Raw genomic sequence first — 17,833 nt, forward strand, 5'->3', positions numbered from 1 at the left:
GACTAGAACAAAGTTGGAATGAAATATTAAATGTATGAAGTGGTAGCATTTTAGAGATGATATCCTCAAATAACTTACTAGGCCAATAATAATTGTTTCTTTCCTCATGTAGAGAGTGTTTGATATTTTTAACTATGCTAGATACAATCATCCGGCCATGGAGATTAGTGAAGTCTAAGGGCATGATGAGATAGAAACAAGTCTGAACACTAATTAAATCTCAGGCCTGACTCAAGGGGATAATCCTTTGCTTATTTAAGAAACTAAAGTGAGATGAATCCTCCCATTAAAAAACACCAAACACAATGTTTGAGCGTTCTAGCTGCTCCATGGCCTCACCAACATTTGGTACTGTCAATCCTTGCAACTTTAGACATTCTGGTAGAAGTGTAATGGCATCTCAGCATGGTTTTAATTTGCATTTCCCTGATGACTAATGATATTGAACATTTATTCATGTGCTTTTTTTTGCCATCTGTTTATCTTCTTTGTAGAAATGTCTGTTCAAATCTTTTGCCCATGTTTTTATTGGGTGTTTGAGTTCTTATCATTGAGTTGTAAAAGTTATTTATGTATTCAGATGCAAGTCCTTTTTCATATATATATATTGTAAATATTTTCTCCCAGTCTGTTGCTTGCCTTTTCGTTTCCTTAGTGCTGCCTTCAGAAAAACAGTAATTTTAAACTTTGATGAAATTCTATATATATATATAAATTTTTCTTTTATGGTTTGTGCTTTTTGTGTCCTATCTAAGAATTTTTCATCTATTCTAAGGTTGAAAAGATTTTCTCCTAGAACCTTTATGGTTAAAACCACTTTGGAAAAACCATGTGGAAAGTGGCTTAACTTTTATAAAGTTAAACATATACTTACCATATAACCTAGGAATTCCACTGGTAGGTATTTAGCCAAGAGAAATGAAAACATGTTCATAGAAAGGCTTGAACAGAAATGTCTATAACGTCTTTATCCATAATATCCCCCAATGGAAACAATTCAAATGATCACCAACAGATCACAGATGAATGGATGAAAATGTTTGGTATATATATATGTGTGTGTGTGTGTGTGTGTGTGTGTGTGTGTGTGTGTGTACGGAATAAACTATGATACATATAGCAACATGGATTAATCTTAAACCATTATGCTGAGCAAAAGGAGACAGACCCAAATGAGTGCAAACTGTATGATTCCACGTATGTGAAATTCTGGAACAAGAACAAGTAATCTATCGGTGAGAGAAAACACAGCAGTGGTTGCCTGTTCTGGCAGCTTGGGAGGATGTGGCTGGGAATAGGCATAAGGAAACTTTTTGGAATAACAGACATGTGCCGTATCTTGATTGTGGATGGGTTACTTGGGTGGGTGGGCTTGTCAAAATCCTTTGACGGTCCACACTTTAATGTGCTGTAAGAAATGTAAAATCAGGAAAATCTGATTAAAATACAGGGTTAGCCAGAATGATATACTTCTTGGAAACCCATACTGAGTGATTTTGAACATGTGATTATTATTGGTATAATTTCTAGCTCTCACACCTCCAGATCATGGCATTATCATTTGTAGTTCAAAATGAGACATTTTTTTAATAGAAATTTGAAAAATACAGGAAAGTTAAAAGAATAAAAAGAAATTACTGCTTGTCTCAACACCTAAGCCCAATCTTTTCCCTATGCTTTATATTTTTCTTTTTCACAGCTATAATCACACTCTTAAACTATTTAACATTTCACATATTACGTTTAACGTATTACCACTTTTGCCATTTAACATTATAAGAATTTTCCCAAATAATTTTATGGTTCTTATAAATATGATTTAAACAGTTACATAATATCCAGGTAAACATACACCATAAATTATTTTAAAATACTACCTTTGAAAAACTCTTTCTTCTTTGCTTTTGAATTTTTTCCCTATCTAATGCTATGATGATTAGCATACAACATTTTCCCCACTTAGGGTTATTTACTTAAGATAGGTTTCCAAACACCTGGTCAAAGGGTCATACTGTCGCCTTTATTACTTGTAACCAAAGGATTGAAACTTGCGCCTCCTGCATGGCTTTCCCCTTAGGTTTCCTTCCATTCCAGAAAGTCTTTCCTCCTTTTTATTTTCCAATGAATTATTGTTTTTTGAGACAGGGAGCTAAGGAGAAAGAGGATTTTCACCTACTCTTCCGAATGTACTGCGTTGCCTGAATTAGCCTCATCTATCTGTCAAAGTGCCCAGAAACCATGATGATAGGAGCTGTGGAAATAGATATCTAGCATATGGGAACCTGCTTATAATTTCTTGCTCACAGCATTTATCCCACATACAGCATTTATCTTTAAAAGAGCAAGACTAATGAACCCGTATGTATTGTTTTCTACTTATAGCATATCCTCATTTGAAATACATCCCATGGAAAATAAAGCTTTGCTAATGAGTAAGGAATTGCAGTGTTTTATAGTGAGCAGTGTCATAATGCCCTGGTGGAATTCTTGCTTTTGCCACTGACCTTATTGGGTCATTTTACTTTTTTTTAAGTCAGAGAGACATCTTATTGTCTGTAAAATGTTTTGATTATTTCTGATCTAAAGTACTATGTAACTACACCACTTAATAAAAAATTAATCTTGCTTCAAGAAAGTTGGGATTGGCCAAACAGATTATTCCATCGGGGGGGGGGGTGGAGTTATTTCTGCCTTGACAAAGAATTCAGAATAGTATGCCCAGAAATATTGAACTCCTTTAGTGAATTACAGCTGTGGCTTGATTTACGAAACTTTTGAAGATGATCAACTCCTTCAGTCCCACACCTGTTACTAAATGACAGGCAATGTAGAAGAGTGGTTAAGCTCTGTTGTTCAGAAGCTGTATACTTTCAAGCAAGTTACATGACCTAAATCCTAATTTCATCCTTTGTAAAATGGGAAATGAGGCCACTTGCTCATAAACTGTCAGCAGTTTAAATGAGATGATGCATGTAAAATGCAGACCCCGTACATTGCGGACACTCAACAGTGCTCCTAATTGTGGTGATGTGTGCAGAAAAAGCAGTACCTGAGAATAGTTCCATCAAGCCTCTCAGTTCGGCTCATACTCTTCTCATTCTCTAGTCTTTGAACTCTCATCACTGGACAACTGGCTTAGCCCTCCACTTGCCCTTCATTTTCAAATCCTGACACTCTCCTCTTGGGAGGTAAACAGCCGTTGAGAGTCAAACTCTCTGATAAATGTCCACTCACAACTTGAACTGAAATCTGACTGTCCTCCGAAGACCTCACTGCTTAGCAGCCCTCTCTTTTGGAGAGGTCTTTTTTCTCTTGCCAGGACTGGAAGGAGACTTAATTATCCTCCTCTGCACCATACTGCTGTTAGACCAGTATTCTCCTCCCTCCTACACAACCCCTGCATCTTGGAGGCTCTGCCTTTCTACACAGACCATCATCTTCTTCTCATGACCATTGTTTATAGATTTCCTCCAACCACTTCTCTTTTATTAAATTTTGACCTCAGCATCTTCAATACCTTCGATGCTCCTTTCATCATTCCAGGGAATTTGGCTTTTCAGTTCCTTTCTTTCTCTTTGAAGTGATCTTTTCCTCTCCACCCACTTCAAAATCTCAAATGCATATACGTCTTTGACCACAGCTTCCCATTATTCTGGTACTTCCTACTTCATGACATTCATTTGAATCATAATCATTTGTTCATAATCATTCAACTCATTTCTGCTATTACTCCCTTCATTTCTAGCTGAGATTTCATGACACATTATTGTAATTTCTCCCTTGCAAATATTCTTGAACTTTGTAGAATTCCAACTTTGGTCCACTTTTCTCCATATTTGCACATGGAAAAGTACAGCATAGCTGAGGGGGAAAAAATCAGACCTCAAAAGCCTCCTCAACACTACTCAACGATCCTACATTAAAAAAATTAAGCACCATTAAAAAAATCTCTTCTGCTTTCACTTCTTTCCCCCTCATTTCAGCTAATAACCTAGAGTCATTATGAAAATAGAAACCATAAGATGAGAACTCTTGTCATTTTTTCCATCATCAGAATTGGTGATCCAAACCAATCTACAACAGCACCTAGCATCTTCTCTCTTACTATTAAAATGAAGTACATATAGTTTCTCCTTCCAAATGTTGGTACTTCCATACACCCTCCCTATCTCATTGTATCTGAATTTATTAAGGTCTTTGCTCATTTGGCTATTCTCTCTCTCTCAATCTCTCTCATATCATCAATCTTTCTCTCCCTAAATGATCTTTCCCCTTATACAAACATGCTGTATTATTTCCCCTCTTTACACTTTTTTACCCTGTAAGCCCTCCAGCTACCACCCCATTTCTCCACACTTTTCCATAGTTCAGCTTCCCGAAATTGGTCTGCAAATGGTACTCCTACATTTTCACTGGGTCCACTCTTCAACAGATCCACAATGGCTTCTGCCCCTGCCACTCCACTGCAATTGCTTTTGTTAAGATCACCAACATGCTTCATGGACCAATTTCAAAGATTTATTTTTTGCCCTTATCTTTATTGACTACCTAACAGCATTTAGTGGATCTTTAGTCAAATAGGACCCCAGTTCTCTAAAATTGCCCAAGATGAAGAACCTCCAAGTGAGAGAGAGGTGGTTTTGGCTATAGGCTTTTCTCTCTATTTCTAAGATTCCTTTTTCCCGGGGAAAACTTATCTGCACAGAGGCTTCTGCTCCTTCTCTTCTCTAATTCCACATTCAGACGTGAACTTGAGGTTCTTCCTATTTTATCTTGGAGTATTCCTCATTCACATGTAGACTTAAGGCTCTTCTTTAAGATCTCTCAGCAGAGCAGGAACATGTAAAAAAAAACCTTAACTAAAAGGTCAGGAATAACAAAAGAAAACAAACCCAGAAAGAATTAAGCCAGCATTCTGGAGAGTATGGCTTATTCACCTGGTAGCTTAGGGTTCCCAAAGTGCTAATTCTTAAAGAATGGTTTGTAGCTCCATGGTTGTCCCTTAAGGACCTCCTTTGGACACAAATCATTTCTTTAATACTTCCAAATTAAGGGTGCACAGCATGCCATTTCATAGTCTTTACTTTTGCACGTGACCAAGAGCTATATATACATAACCTACTGAATTAAGAATTAGTTAACCTAACTTGGTTGGGTTTTGCAGTTGGCACTGAGTAACACCAATTATAAGCTGGATTTCATAAACTACAATTACTATATAACTAGATTCTGTCAAGGACTTTATTCTACAAATAAGTCTCGTGGCCACACATTTGGCAACATTGCAAAGCTCCCTCTGATAATAGCATAACCAAATATATACAATACAATTTTTAAGTGTACAAGGAAGGGAAAAGGGATCTTTGGCTTGGCTTATGAAGGTGGCAGTGTGAACACTGGGGAGCCAGTGGTCTTGTTTCAGTCTCCACGTGGTAGATGTCCTCTTAGTAGCACTACAGCACCCTCCAGAAACCAATTTTCTCTAAAGTTCAAAATAAAAAGAAATATCCTCAGAATAAAAATATGAAGTTGGCACTTTGAGGTTGGAGTAAAAGGGAACTCCTTTATTTTCAGGGGAAACCTTCTTGTCTTGGGCATTACTTAAGGATCTCTGGATATGTTTGAGGTGACTGGTTCCATGGTGGTGGGAGAAGGTAGCCTCTGTCATGTCAGGGCATACTGGGAACAAGGTAGGAAGTCACCCCTTTGTTGTGGTGGGTACCAGGTCTTTGGATTTGGGCGACCAGTAAAATTTAGAAAGTGGGAGAGCAGCACAGAATGACCAAGTTTTTATTTTACCAAATAAGGATACCAAAAAAGCCAGTGTAGTCTATTCAAAGAGAGGACTATTTATGGATAAGAAGAAGAAGGAGAATAAATAAAATAAAGTGTAATTTACTATATATATTATATATAATATGAAAATCTCACTGCATTTTGTTCTTTTGCATTTTGTGGCACTGTGCACCCATGAAAATTCTCTCAGAAATTTGCTCTGGCATATGGAAATCAATGCTCCATCAGACAGCTTTATAAAGCTTTAATGTGTGAATCAGATTACTAAATTGTATATTCCTTTTACTATCTCTTTTCTCATTTCTCCCATCCCTGAATCCTTGGTAAAGTTTGGTCTACATAGTCTCACCTCACCTCAGTAAAGAAAAGAAAGATGAATCCACGTCTGGGGCCAAGAGACCCTCTGATACCAGGGTAATATGCTGGTGCTGATGTTTTAGAGTTCTCTAGGACGATGTAAGGAGAATTCAAGATAAAGGTCCTGATGCTCGTGATAAGTAGAGATGTCTCCCCGTACAATCTATTGGAGGTTTGCTGTTGAATTTCCCTAAAAGAGATGGAATTTCTCTAACAGAGCTTCCTTACATTTCAGGAATTGCCTTTCTGGAGTTCTTAAAAAATGGAAAGGAGTTCTGGAAACATCTCAGCTTCTCCCCATTTCTTTCAGTGGCACATTGAGTGACACCAGCTCCAGCAGGTAGAACATAAAGCAGGCTTCATTGGTGAGGGTGGGGTGGGGGAGAGAACGAGGGGTTCTCCTTGGCCTTGACCCTACTGCACTGTTTGGTCACCTTTCCCCAAGTGCCCTGGACACATGCCTATCTGCAGTGGGGATTCAACAGTTGGCACACAGTCAACCAGCTGAAAAGCAGGCAGAAGTGATCCCTTGGAGAAGAACTGGCCTGTTGGAGGGCAGTGGGCTAAAAAGAGAGGTCACAGGCAAGAGGGACTCCATGAAGGGGCAAAGCCAAGAAGATGAACTGCGGCCCTTCAGTGAGTATTTGTCAGGGAGCCAACGTGTTCATGACTCAAGGTGTGTGAGTGTTCCTAGTGTTGGAGAGGTCAACTCCTTTCCTAGATTACTGACAGTTTAGCTAAAACGTAGGGTGAAGCTGTTAGGGCCTTTGCCTTGATATGTTCCTGTATGGGTCAGATGGAATTGCCTTGAGGCTGCCCATAAAACTGTTTTCTACTGGGTTCTTTCCAGACAAACTCAGTGTGGATATATTAAGAAAACCCTAAATACAGGTCTCTATTCAGAAGCAGCATTTAGGAGTCTATTGAGATTAATGCTGTGGAATCAGGCAAACAAACAAATAAAAAGAGAGAGAGAGAGAGGGAGAGAGAGAAATAAAAAGAGAAAACACGAGCGAGGCTCTGGGAATTATAACTAATTTGTGGACCAGGCATCCTGTTTCTGCCGCCCGGTGCAGAGTGATCTGACAAGGCTGAGTAAATGTGGTTTTGGCTTTGCACTGCTGAGGCATTTAACTGCATCATGCTGAGGTGGACTGAAACTTCAAGGGCATCCAGTGACATATTTGTTTCGTCACCCATCTGCCCACTCCTGCATTTATCAGTGAGCCAATGCAATATATATATTTTTAAACTTCACACCATGGTGTCTGATTTATAATTTCCCGGGGGCAATATTTTTTTACAACGACTGGCAGGATTTTTTGTTCTTCATTAGGCCTTTTATTAACCCACTGCCAGAGCTCTGTATCTAACCACTCCCAGTGTTTCAGTGATCATATTATCAGTAATAGCATATTTCCTCTGGGAGATATGAATACAGTCTATTGCAGGTGGAAGGCTGAGAGGAGGCAGGGACAGAGTGAAGGAGTGTTCACATTTCTATTCAGGCTCTGCCTCCAGACTCTCCCCACTAAACTCTCAGATGTTGCTGACGAGAGATTTTGATGGGTCCTTAACTTCATTTTTATGTGAGCAGCAACTTCATTTGTTCAGAAAGTTTTATAAATCTACGACATCCTGCTCTGTAAAAAGCAGACTTGACCACACATTTAAGGGGGTGGGGGTGGGGGTGGGGGTGGGGGTGTGTGCAAACTCTTGAGTTTTCCATAAGATGTTTGCTTTTACCCAAACGAAGATCTAGATAGTTAATGGAGGTGGACCAACTTGAAAAGAGATCCATACTATGTAGAGGGGGTGGTTACTTCCTGTCTGGCTGAAGAATTCAGATGAAAGGAAGTACGGAAGCCTGAACTTAATTATTATCATCACTGCTCTTCCATTTAGACAGCAAGAAACTACCCCAATTACAGGGCTAGCAGAATACTTAGGAGAGGTCTCTGGTCTCTTTCCTCACCGTTAGTGGGTACCACGTATGCAACACTTTAGTCAGAAGAGAATATATTTTGTGTCTGAAAGATTCAGAGGGGAGAAAGTTCCATAAGTTTTCTTGGTGTTCCATTTAAGCTCCCAACAACACCATCTTCTTAACTCAGCATGAATATTTACTAGCAGAGTGGACTTGAACAAGTCACTTAATCTCTTGGAACCTCATTTATCAAATTTGAATTCTAATAATGATCTGTGGAACATATTTTATTGTGGTGAAGATTAAACCAAACAACCCACTTAAAAGGGATTTTCAAACTGTGAAGTACTGCACAATGATAAGCTCCTGGGATATTAGACATAATTCCTACTTATGTAGCACCTCTCAAAATAAAATACAATCAACAAAATATATTGAATTTCTTGGTAGAGATGGAAAACCAACTCGCTTCCCCCTCCTCCTAATACCTCATACTGAATAACATGATGGAAGAAGGTCAAAGGACATACATTCTGTCATTAAGACTTAAAATATCACGGTCCCTATACTTGGATATTCTTTTGATTCCCTGACTCTAGTTTCCACACCATCTCAATTATATTCCAAATGGATAAGGAAAATCATAGCCTTGTCCCATGACCTGGGACTGTAACTATTTCAGTGCATTGAGTCCATCTTTCAAGAGCTTCTTTCAATTAATTAGCCTAAGGAATAGAATGAGAAGTATCTCCCTGGGTATCTGGTGCCTTCTATTAATGATGTGAGATTTCGCCCTCTATATAATTCTATAAAATTCTTTTTGAGACACTACCCAGAAAAAAAATCACTCAAAATTGAAAGTCTTTGGGGTTTAGGTAGTATTTTTCTATAATTTTTTCCCCCTTTAACAGATTATCCGTTGTATTTTGGCAGAGGCAAAGGGTCTGTGAATTTGGGCGAAGCTTTCAGATGTATCCAAAAGATCAGGACTTAAAAAGGATTTACTTGCTTTTAAAATATAAAGAGAAAGCAAGAAGACAGAGAGGAAATGGGAAAAGAACTTTTCATTCATTGGTTTTGGGTTAGCTGGGCTTCCACTGCAATCAATCTGTTTGATCTAGAATGATCCTATGAACATCACCAAAAACTTTCAACTTTCATCTGAATGGACATCAAGTTAAGCTCCTGGAACTCATCAGTAGATCTGTTTTCTCTGACTAATATCTCCTAATACTTCAAGATAGCTAGTTTGGTAAAATATGGCAGGAAGACAAAGAGAAAGGGGAGTTTTCAAAGTCTGCCTTGATATCAAATGGATATCCTCTTTGTTAATGCAGAGAAGCTTATAAGTAGCTTCTACTGACTAATTAAATCTAATAATCACAAAACGAATACACGGACTTAACAGCACTTTCTGAAAGATTCTTTTCCTTCTCTAAAAAGGCAACTCTGTCATCAAATCTTTGGCCACGCAAGAAAAGCATGGCTCTAATTTCAAAGGAGCAATAGTGAGAATTTGCCAAACAAGTCTGATAGCAATTGTTTTCCTGTTATCCACTGAAAAAATTTTGAGATTTGTGCCAGACACTATGCCACCCTCTTCTTGTATATTATCTCATTTAATTCTCACAACAAAAGTATGAGGTAGATATCATTATCATTCTCATTTTTCAGAGGCTCACACCAGACTGAATAACTTTTTAAGTAGCTGGTGGAGTAAGGTTGGGATTCGTTTTTGTGGCTCTCCCAAGTTTTCTCTCTTAATCACTACAATAATACCAACTCCCAGAAGAGTTATGTTACAGAAGACAAATTGAACGGCCGAAAAAAGCTCTCTTGCCCAATTCCCTTAAGAAGGCCCACAGGATCACTACCACAACCTCTCCAAAGAGTGTCCCAGAAATGTTTGTGTCACCCAGAACTTTTGCCTTTGGCTGTTGTTTTCCCACATGCCACAAGGTGGCTCAGTGTAGAGTGACCTCCCTGCTGAGTGTGAATGCCCAGAGGGTAGAAAAAGCGTGGGAACAAATCACTGCATCTTGTCCTAACAGATTTCCCTGGCACTAGCTCATCCTATCTTAGAAGCTTGAAGAGCCACACCTCAGCTGAAAGCTCAGATTTGTGCTCATTGGACTCAGAGGGAGACTCATTTGAAGTTGGCTCAAATTTCTGATGGGAGTCTTTGTTAAATACATTTAGCCTCAAGAGACCAGATGCCTTTTGGTGATTCTTTCTTCAAATGCACAAATTAAATATAGAAATAAATTATAAAATTTCAAGCAAAGAAGTCTGGCTTGATTAAAAAACAACACACACACACACACACACACACACACACACACACCAATTAGCTGCCAGCAGAGAACACCTGGGTAGGTGAAAAGCCCCTCAAGCAATAGATGATGGAGTTTGTAAAGAATGTCAAGGTTTGCTAAATTGTGATCAAACTCCTCTCACCTACTCCCACCCCAAGCGCATACAATTCCACCTTCAGCCTTCGGAGGATGAAATTTTTCAGAAGGAAAATTCTGTTAAGCCTATGGAAGAGTACCATGGGGTTTGCTCGTTGCAGAGGCTGAAATGAACTCTTTCACCCTGTTTAAATATTTAAAAACAGAAAAATCTCCTGATACAGACAAATAGGTCACGAAGTGCCAAAAAAATATATCTGAGAATACATCTGCTTTTGAGATCAAAACTCCTGATCATGCTCTGTCCATTTTGATTTGGTTTATTGCTCAAATGTGAGAGGCACCAAAATCTTAGCACAAGGAATAACTCGCTTGCCCAGTGCCTCAGGAAGGGGAGATGCCTTCAGGGTAAATGAAATGAATGTCCTGTCATTCAAATGGGTGATTTTAGTCTCATTTGGTCATCTTTTGCCGTGAAGAAGTAAGAGACAGATCAATTTAACCCATGCATACTGGGTACAAATGATTAATACCTACTCTACTGGCAGAAGAGGATGGAGTAAGCAGGGGGACACAGGTGGAGTGTAAAGGCTTAGAAAGAGAAGATAAGGGGAATCAGATACTTTTCATTTATTTGACAATTATACCTTGAGCTGACCCTGTGCTAAGACCAAATCTTGTCCATCTGTTTTGTTTTCCTTCTAAGAAACAGCAATCTCTGGATCATTGCTTCCTTGCTATATGAGGCTACATGTTGCATGATTTCTTGTGAAACATCTTTGTTCAGAATGAGAGCCTAGAAAGAGTATAATTAAAACTTTAAGTTCTTTACCACTCCCTACTCAAGATTAGTCTTCACCCTTCATGTGGCCTCTGACCTCTAGGTGACCTTGGATCCATATTAATTGTGCTATAGGCAGCAACCAAGCCAAGTTAGAACTGGAATTTAGTCTCTCTGTGTAGAACTCTCATGTGTTAACTGGGGAACTTTGAGGCAGCCATTTCCTGCCTTATAAACTGAGAAGGAGGGAAGGAATATGGAGGCAGGGGGAGAGAGAGAACTAGCAGATAGGAGAGAGGCAGAGTATTATGAATTTCTAGTTCCTTAACTCAGGTCATCAAACTCCATGGGATGTCATTATAGCCTCATAATAAAGTCACATTGATTTGCTTGAGTTAACTTAAGTCAGTTTCTGCTACTTGCAACCAAAGGTTTCTAATTAATACCAATATTTGTGCATCTCTGTTACTCAAGGGTTGGCAAGAGGCTCTGTAGATTCCTGTGCATAGAATAAGTGGACAATAATAACAAGATGATTATTAATCATTCAACTATTTAGCAAAGTTAAATCATTCAACTATTTAACTCCTCTGCAGTTAACCTGTTTGCAGTATTTCTCCAAGTTTGATCCAAAGACCCCTTTCATTTAGGAATCTGCTTGTTATGATCTGTTCACTACTGAACCAGACTCACCAAAAGTGGACCCAGGAATCTGCTGAATGATTCTTAAACACAGCAGAGTTTGGACACTAATAGATTAAGTAGCTGATGCCAGAATTTCTATTACTGGTTCTAGGAAAATGAAGATGCTCCTTTCATACTCTTGATGCTGGGATAAGAATTCTTCCACTTGTACTAAGGTATTAGGTTTTGTTTGCTCAGGGGCAGCTTAGCAAATCTTTCTTCATGTCCTCTCGGCCCAGCCACCCAGGTTTATCTCTTAGGCTTCTGCTTACCTCCCTTCCCAGTTGGGGTTCTTCATTAGATAGGTTTAGCAGCTTTTTGGATCCAGAAGGAATTTCTTCTGGAGGGGATTCGCTTGGGCAGCTACACTTGCAGCAACAGAGAAAGTTAGTTTGTAGGGTCCCTGGGGGCCTTTGGCAAGATTTGGTGTAAGTTTTGTTTAAGCTCTTTAAAGCATCTCTGGCACAAGACCAAGAAATGGGCGCTGAAAAGGGGGGAAAAAATCAATGGCCCAATCAATATGATGAATATATGGCTCCATTAGCTACTTCCCGGTCTCTGGGATCTGAATGACGGTTTCTGCATTTTCTCTGTTGCAGGTTTTTGATGGCGTTAGGGGAAGTTGTCGCTGCCTGTTTTGAAGATGCCTCTCTTATCTCAATGGTTAGTTTTGGACATTTCCATACTTGAGACACGAGAGACTTAAAGAGTCTCTTGGATCAACAAGTCTGTTTTCCTTCCCGCGCCCTCCCAAGAGTTTAAGATTTCTCCAGGAGAAAATTCAATTGCCTCCAACCTACTCATTACCTGGTGATTTCACTCAGTGAATTCATCCCTTTGCTAGGCTGACTTGTACACTGACCCTGATTATTTTTCCTCAAGTGCCTTGTTTAGCCACATTTTATGACTCTGCTCTTGACTGAGGCGTACAGGTCAAACTGTTACTTTACAAAAGGAGGTTCACAAAGTGAATATTTCTCAAGTAACTCTGGAAACTTGAGAGGAAATGATTAGGGGACACAAAAGGGTACAAGCTAGTTTGTTGAGCTTCCATATTGAAAAATACTGGCTTTCCATAGAACATAAGCACTCTCCAGAGATGTTTCTACAAAACTCACTTAGAGTAGTCAAAGTAATGCTGCTCAGAAAGGTTCCTTGGTTGCAGGGTTATGGAAAGAAATTTCTAAACCCTAACCAAACTGAAAGGGGGTTTTCAGTGATGTCCTCTTCTCTCGGAGAGAGGTTAGGTACATACGATAAGTACTGAGTCAACATTTGTTTTTTGCTAACCACTCAGTAAATTCTAGAGCAGAGATCTTATACTAATCTGTAGTCCTAACAATGAAAGTGGGACCTGTTTAGCAGTTTATGTTTCTATGTTACAGGAGAATGACTTCCTAGCTTAAGTGACTATGCCTTTATTAGAAGTGATTATGATGTAAAGGGATTTCAAGTTCTTAAGGGTTATAAGGGGGTAATAATGGACTCTTCTTGCCTCACTGTATTTCCCTGGGGAATGCCCAACAGACCCTATACATGTTACTAAATAAACCTAAGACATGAGACCCTCTCCTCTAAGAATTCCTACAGGATGCAAACATGAGAGAGGCTCTCGGGGCTTATGACCTAGTCACCAAGTTGGACTTAAAAAGGCAAGTAAAGAAAATAGGGTAACATGTAAAAGTCTAAATAAGGTGTTTAGATAATGGTACTGTGCCTGTAATGAGGATGCTAAAGACACCTGATGTGTCATCAAAAAAGTGGGACTTGAAATTGTCTAGGACAGAGAGTTTGCTTATAGCAATAATAGGAGATGTGATTGGAACACTACACTGGGACAAAATGGTGGGCAGAATATTTTGCCAATGAAAAGTTTATATTTCATTTTGTAGGCTACTGTAGGATATTTACTTAGGTTTTAGGTTTCCAGACTGTCTAGGTACAAATGGAATTTGTATGAAAAATGAAAAAATGAAAAAAGATGAATGTGTGACTGTTAATCAAACAGGACAAAAGCTGTTTGCTCCTATTTAAGGGATGATGAGTAACACTGTAGACAATGCTTTAAACAGTGATTTTGCTCACCTGGAGTAAGTCCTAATTGTTCTCCATGGAAGTCAAGGCCATACTCTTGACATGTGACTTTGGGAAGACCATTCTGAGAAGTCACATTAATGAGTTTCAAGCATGGAACTTTCTTTTTTTTTTTCTTTTTTTAAACTTGGAGCTTTCTGATGATTTAACTTGAGAAGAGGGTTGGCATATCCCTTAACTTAACCTCCCCAAATAACAGTTGCCTCACTAAGTGTTTCAGGCTTCCAGCAAGAATTGTATAGTAGATTCTAGGAAGCAATTTGGCAAAAACTACCAGAAACAGCCTTATAAAGGGTCAGCCCATTGACCTACTAATTCCATGTCTAGCAATCTGCCTTATCCATGTTAGAAGAATCTGAAACACATGAAGATGTTCATTTCAGTATTACATACAATAGTAAAAAAAAGAGGAAAAAACAAGTTTTTAATTCTAAACACAGTAGATATTACACAAATAAAATACCATAAAGCCATTGCCCTGGTAATAAATAACATTACTGGCATGAGGCTTATGATAAAAATGAAATAAGCAAGATGTATATGAAACTTAGAATAGTTCTTAGCATATTAGTGATTATGCACAAGTATTAAATATTATTAGTAATTACTATATACAATGTTATCTAAAATATGAAAGCGTGCATAGAAAAGACAGATAAAATATGTTGAAGTGCTAATTACCATAGCATTATTACCAGGATTGATCATTAACAAGGCGTAACTATTAAGAAGGATTGTTTCAGTGTTTTACAAACTCTCCACAATCACAGGTTAGAATTTAATCATAAGAAAAAAAAGCTTATACAATTATAAAGAGAAACTCTTACCATCAAAGCTGAAGTTTGGTTCTCTCTTCTCCCACTGACTAAAGGGCAAGCGTGTAGTTTAAAATATCAGACACGTAAGAGGCGAAGTTGTTTAAAGTGAGAGGAAATGCTTTGAAGCTTTTACTTATATGGAATACCTCTCCCATCCTCAAACGGAGGATGGTCATAGGGGTGCCTCAAGAAAGTCCAAAACTCTATGCCTTTTAAACCTGGATCTCAAGAGATCTGAAAAAACTTAAGTCAAGAAAAGCAGTCGAAGGGTGTGCAGTTGGTTAAGTGACCAAGTCTTGGTTTCAGCTCAGGTTGTGATCTCAGGGTCATGAGATCGAGCCCCAGGTCAGGTTCCACACTCAGCACAGAGTCTACTTAAGAGTCTCTCTCCCTCTCTTTCTGCCCCTCACACTTATGCTCTCTCTCTCTCACTCTCAAATAAATAAATAAACGTTAAAAAAGAAAGAAAGAAAGAAAAGAAAAACAGATGAGTGTGGTCTGGAGCCTGGCTGCCTGGGGTTCAAATCCTGGCTGCACTACTTTCTGGTTGCATGAACTTGAGCAAGTCACTTAGCCTTCTGTTCAATTGCTGTTTCACTCTTAGGACGTTATTGTGAGGATGAAAACATGCAAATGCAGAGTATTTCAAATAGCACCTTGCTCTCTGTAAGAACTCAATAAATGTGAGCTATTACTAAATCAAAGGCTCTGTTTCTAAAGCTTGATTATAAGTCTTGTGTCGAACCCCATGGCTCCTTGTGCCCTAGGCTGCCTCTGGCCCTGTTATATTTTGTCAGCTGTTTTAGTAAGGACATAAAGGAACTCCATGTAAAATGTCTTTCTAAACTCGGTCAAGAAAAGGAAAAAGAACAGGTTCACAATTATTCACTCATGGGCACAAATGTCTTTTATAAACTAAGGACATCTTGCTTATACAGATAATTGGTTCAATAATGGGAGGGTAACTTTAATGAATTAATTTACTAATTATCCATCCCAGCTCCATAAAACAATTGGCCTTTAGTAAGGATGTTGGCGCATTATTCATAGCTGCCGAAGGAAGGACCGAAGCCATTGAAAAGGAAGACGTCTATGGGAGGTGAGGGCCCAAGAAACAGGAAAGAATCTCAGCTCAGAGTTTGATTTGGACCTCAATACTAACAGTTAACCAAATAAGAATACAGAGCAGGGACCTGTCCCCCTGAATCCTGTGGGGAACATGTTGGAATTTGTTGAGAAAAAGTCCAGGTCTCTTGCAAAGAATCCTGGCGCTTTGAATTTTTGAAGAAAACTATATTTGTACCACTAATTACTAACTAACACAAATAAAATAGAGCTGCAAGGCCATATACTTCTCAAATTTTCATCAGTTGGCATTATACTGAGATGCTTTCTTAGAAATACATCTGTGGGAGTTTTGAAATCAGGTGCCCCCCCGCCCTTCGCAACCCAGCCTGAAATGGAGTCTCTTTGAGAAGCTAGTCATACATTAATTCTATTGAAATATATGCTTCACTTGTTAGTGAAACAAAACAGTTTGAATTCACTAAGGTCACACTAAACCAGGCCTTTGCTCTGAAGTTAAAGGCTCTAAATAGATCAAAACATTCTTTGTAATGCCCTTGAGTGATCCATTTATTGCACTTAACTTTCTCATTACTTAAATGCAAAAGACTAAAGTTGAAGAGGCCAAAACATACATTTGGAAATTTCAGAAAACATAATAGGCTGAGAGAGATAATGTAATACTTCTCCATGAAGAGGAGAGCTTGAATATCTTGATTACAGCTTCCCTACCCATCCCTCACACATTCAAATCCAATATATGTGCTTTTATTAATGCGTGAGTGCAGAGATATGCATAAATGAATATTGATAAGGCAGGATACTGTATATTTATGAGGTTTTATATGTTTTCTCTTTATGTTTTATTTGTATTTATATCCAGGGCTGCATACTGTATGTATGTTTATAAGTATAGCAGCTATGAAAGAAATAAGATTTTAATCGATTTCATAATATTTTGCAACCACATATACACTACCATCTATTTCACTGATGTGTATTGCTATGGGGGGGTGTGACACTTTCTATTGGTCTCAGTGAGGACTTGTAATAAATATGTTAGTGCTCAGGCGAGATTTTATAAACAACCTTGTGTTATAATGCAACTGTATCCTTGAAATTTTACATGCATAAAAGTCAGAAATTTGGAGTTGTCATAGTAACATTAATCCCGGCCCTTTCCAAAAGTGCAGTATTTTGTCATATAGCATAAAATGTTAATGCTTGTGCCTCTGTGACTCGGCAGTGAGACTGGGTTATATTTGCCACAGAAATCATGAGTTTGGAGAGCTTTACTGTCGACATTTAGAATCAGAGGCATAACATGTTGCACTAAATTTCCCTAATTAAAAAAAAAATACAAGACAGAGTAACAAACTGGACAAAAGGGCAAAGAACAATGATTATTATTTTTGAAATGAATTGAACAAATGGAAGAAAGAAATGGGAAGATGTTAAAACATTTGTTGGGAGGAACTTAGTGACCCAGACGTGTTTATTCAAATACAGTATGCATTTGAACAAAGACTCCAGCATGGAGGTTGATGCATTTTGCCAGGAATATACAGGTTTCTGTTCTGGATGAGCAACATCTGGATATAATGCTGCAGCAAACAAACAAGGCAGAGCGTCTCATCTCTGTCCCTAAAGATTTGCAAGAAGGATATAAATAATCATCTTTTGGGGGCACGATAAACAAATACTTGTCTGAAGACAGATCGCTGATTGGGACTGGTCTTTTGATGTCTTTTCTAGTTCATGATTCTATGTTCTTTAATAAAAGTAAATATTTCTCAGTGTGCATATAAGGCCTGAAGATGTGAGCTGGATGCCATGGTCCTGTAAATTGCCCCAAGGAAAGTAAAGGAAAAGTCTCCTTTTTTAACCAGAAGCCCAGAAA

At 38.5% G+C, this 17,833-nt stretch overlaps 1 protein-coding gene across 12 annotated transcripts in view; it reads left to right on the top strand.

Annotated features, from left to right (window-relative positions):
* The window catches only part of LOC114205552 (uncharacterized), a 126,486-nt gene that overhangs the window by 97,655 nt on the left and 10,998 nt on the right, over positions 1-17,833 (top strand). For 10 of the 12 annotated variants that reach the window (XM_088026348.1, XM_088026365.1, XM_088026366.1 and 7 more), the window contains 3 exons: positions 6,389-6,493; positions 6,599-6,789; positions 12,556-12,619. In XM_088026348.1, the coding sequence (XP_087882474.1) occupies positions 6,389-6,493; positions 6,599-6,789; positions 12,556-12,563 (304 nt within the window). In that variant the 3' untranslated portion in view covers positions 12,564-12,619. Of the gene's footprint in view, positions 1-6,388; positions 6,494-6,598; positions 6,790-12,068; positions 12,133-12,555; positions 12,620-17,833 lie in introns of all 12 variants that reach the window. The other 2 variants (XM_088026362.1, XM_088026375.1) reach the window with 2 other exon arrangements.

The sequence above is a fragment of the Eumetopias jubatus genome, unplaced genomic scaffold (genome assembly GCF_037043125.1).
Source record: "Eumetopias jubatus isolate StellerSeaLion01/CBP00866 unplaced genomic scaffold, mEumJub1_p1.0 scaffold_1, whole genome shotgun sequence".
NCBI lineage: Eukaryota > Metazoa > Chordata > Mammalia > Carnivora > Otariidae > Eumetopias > Eumetopias jubatus.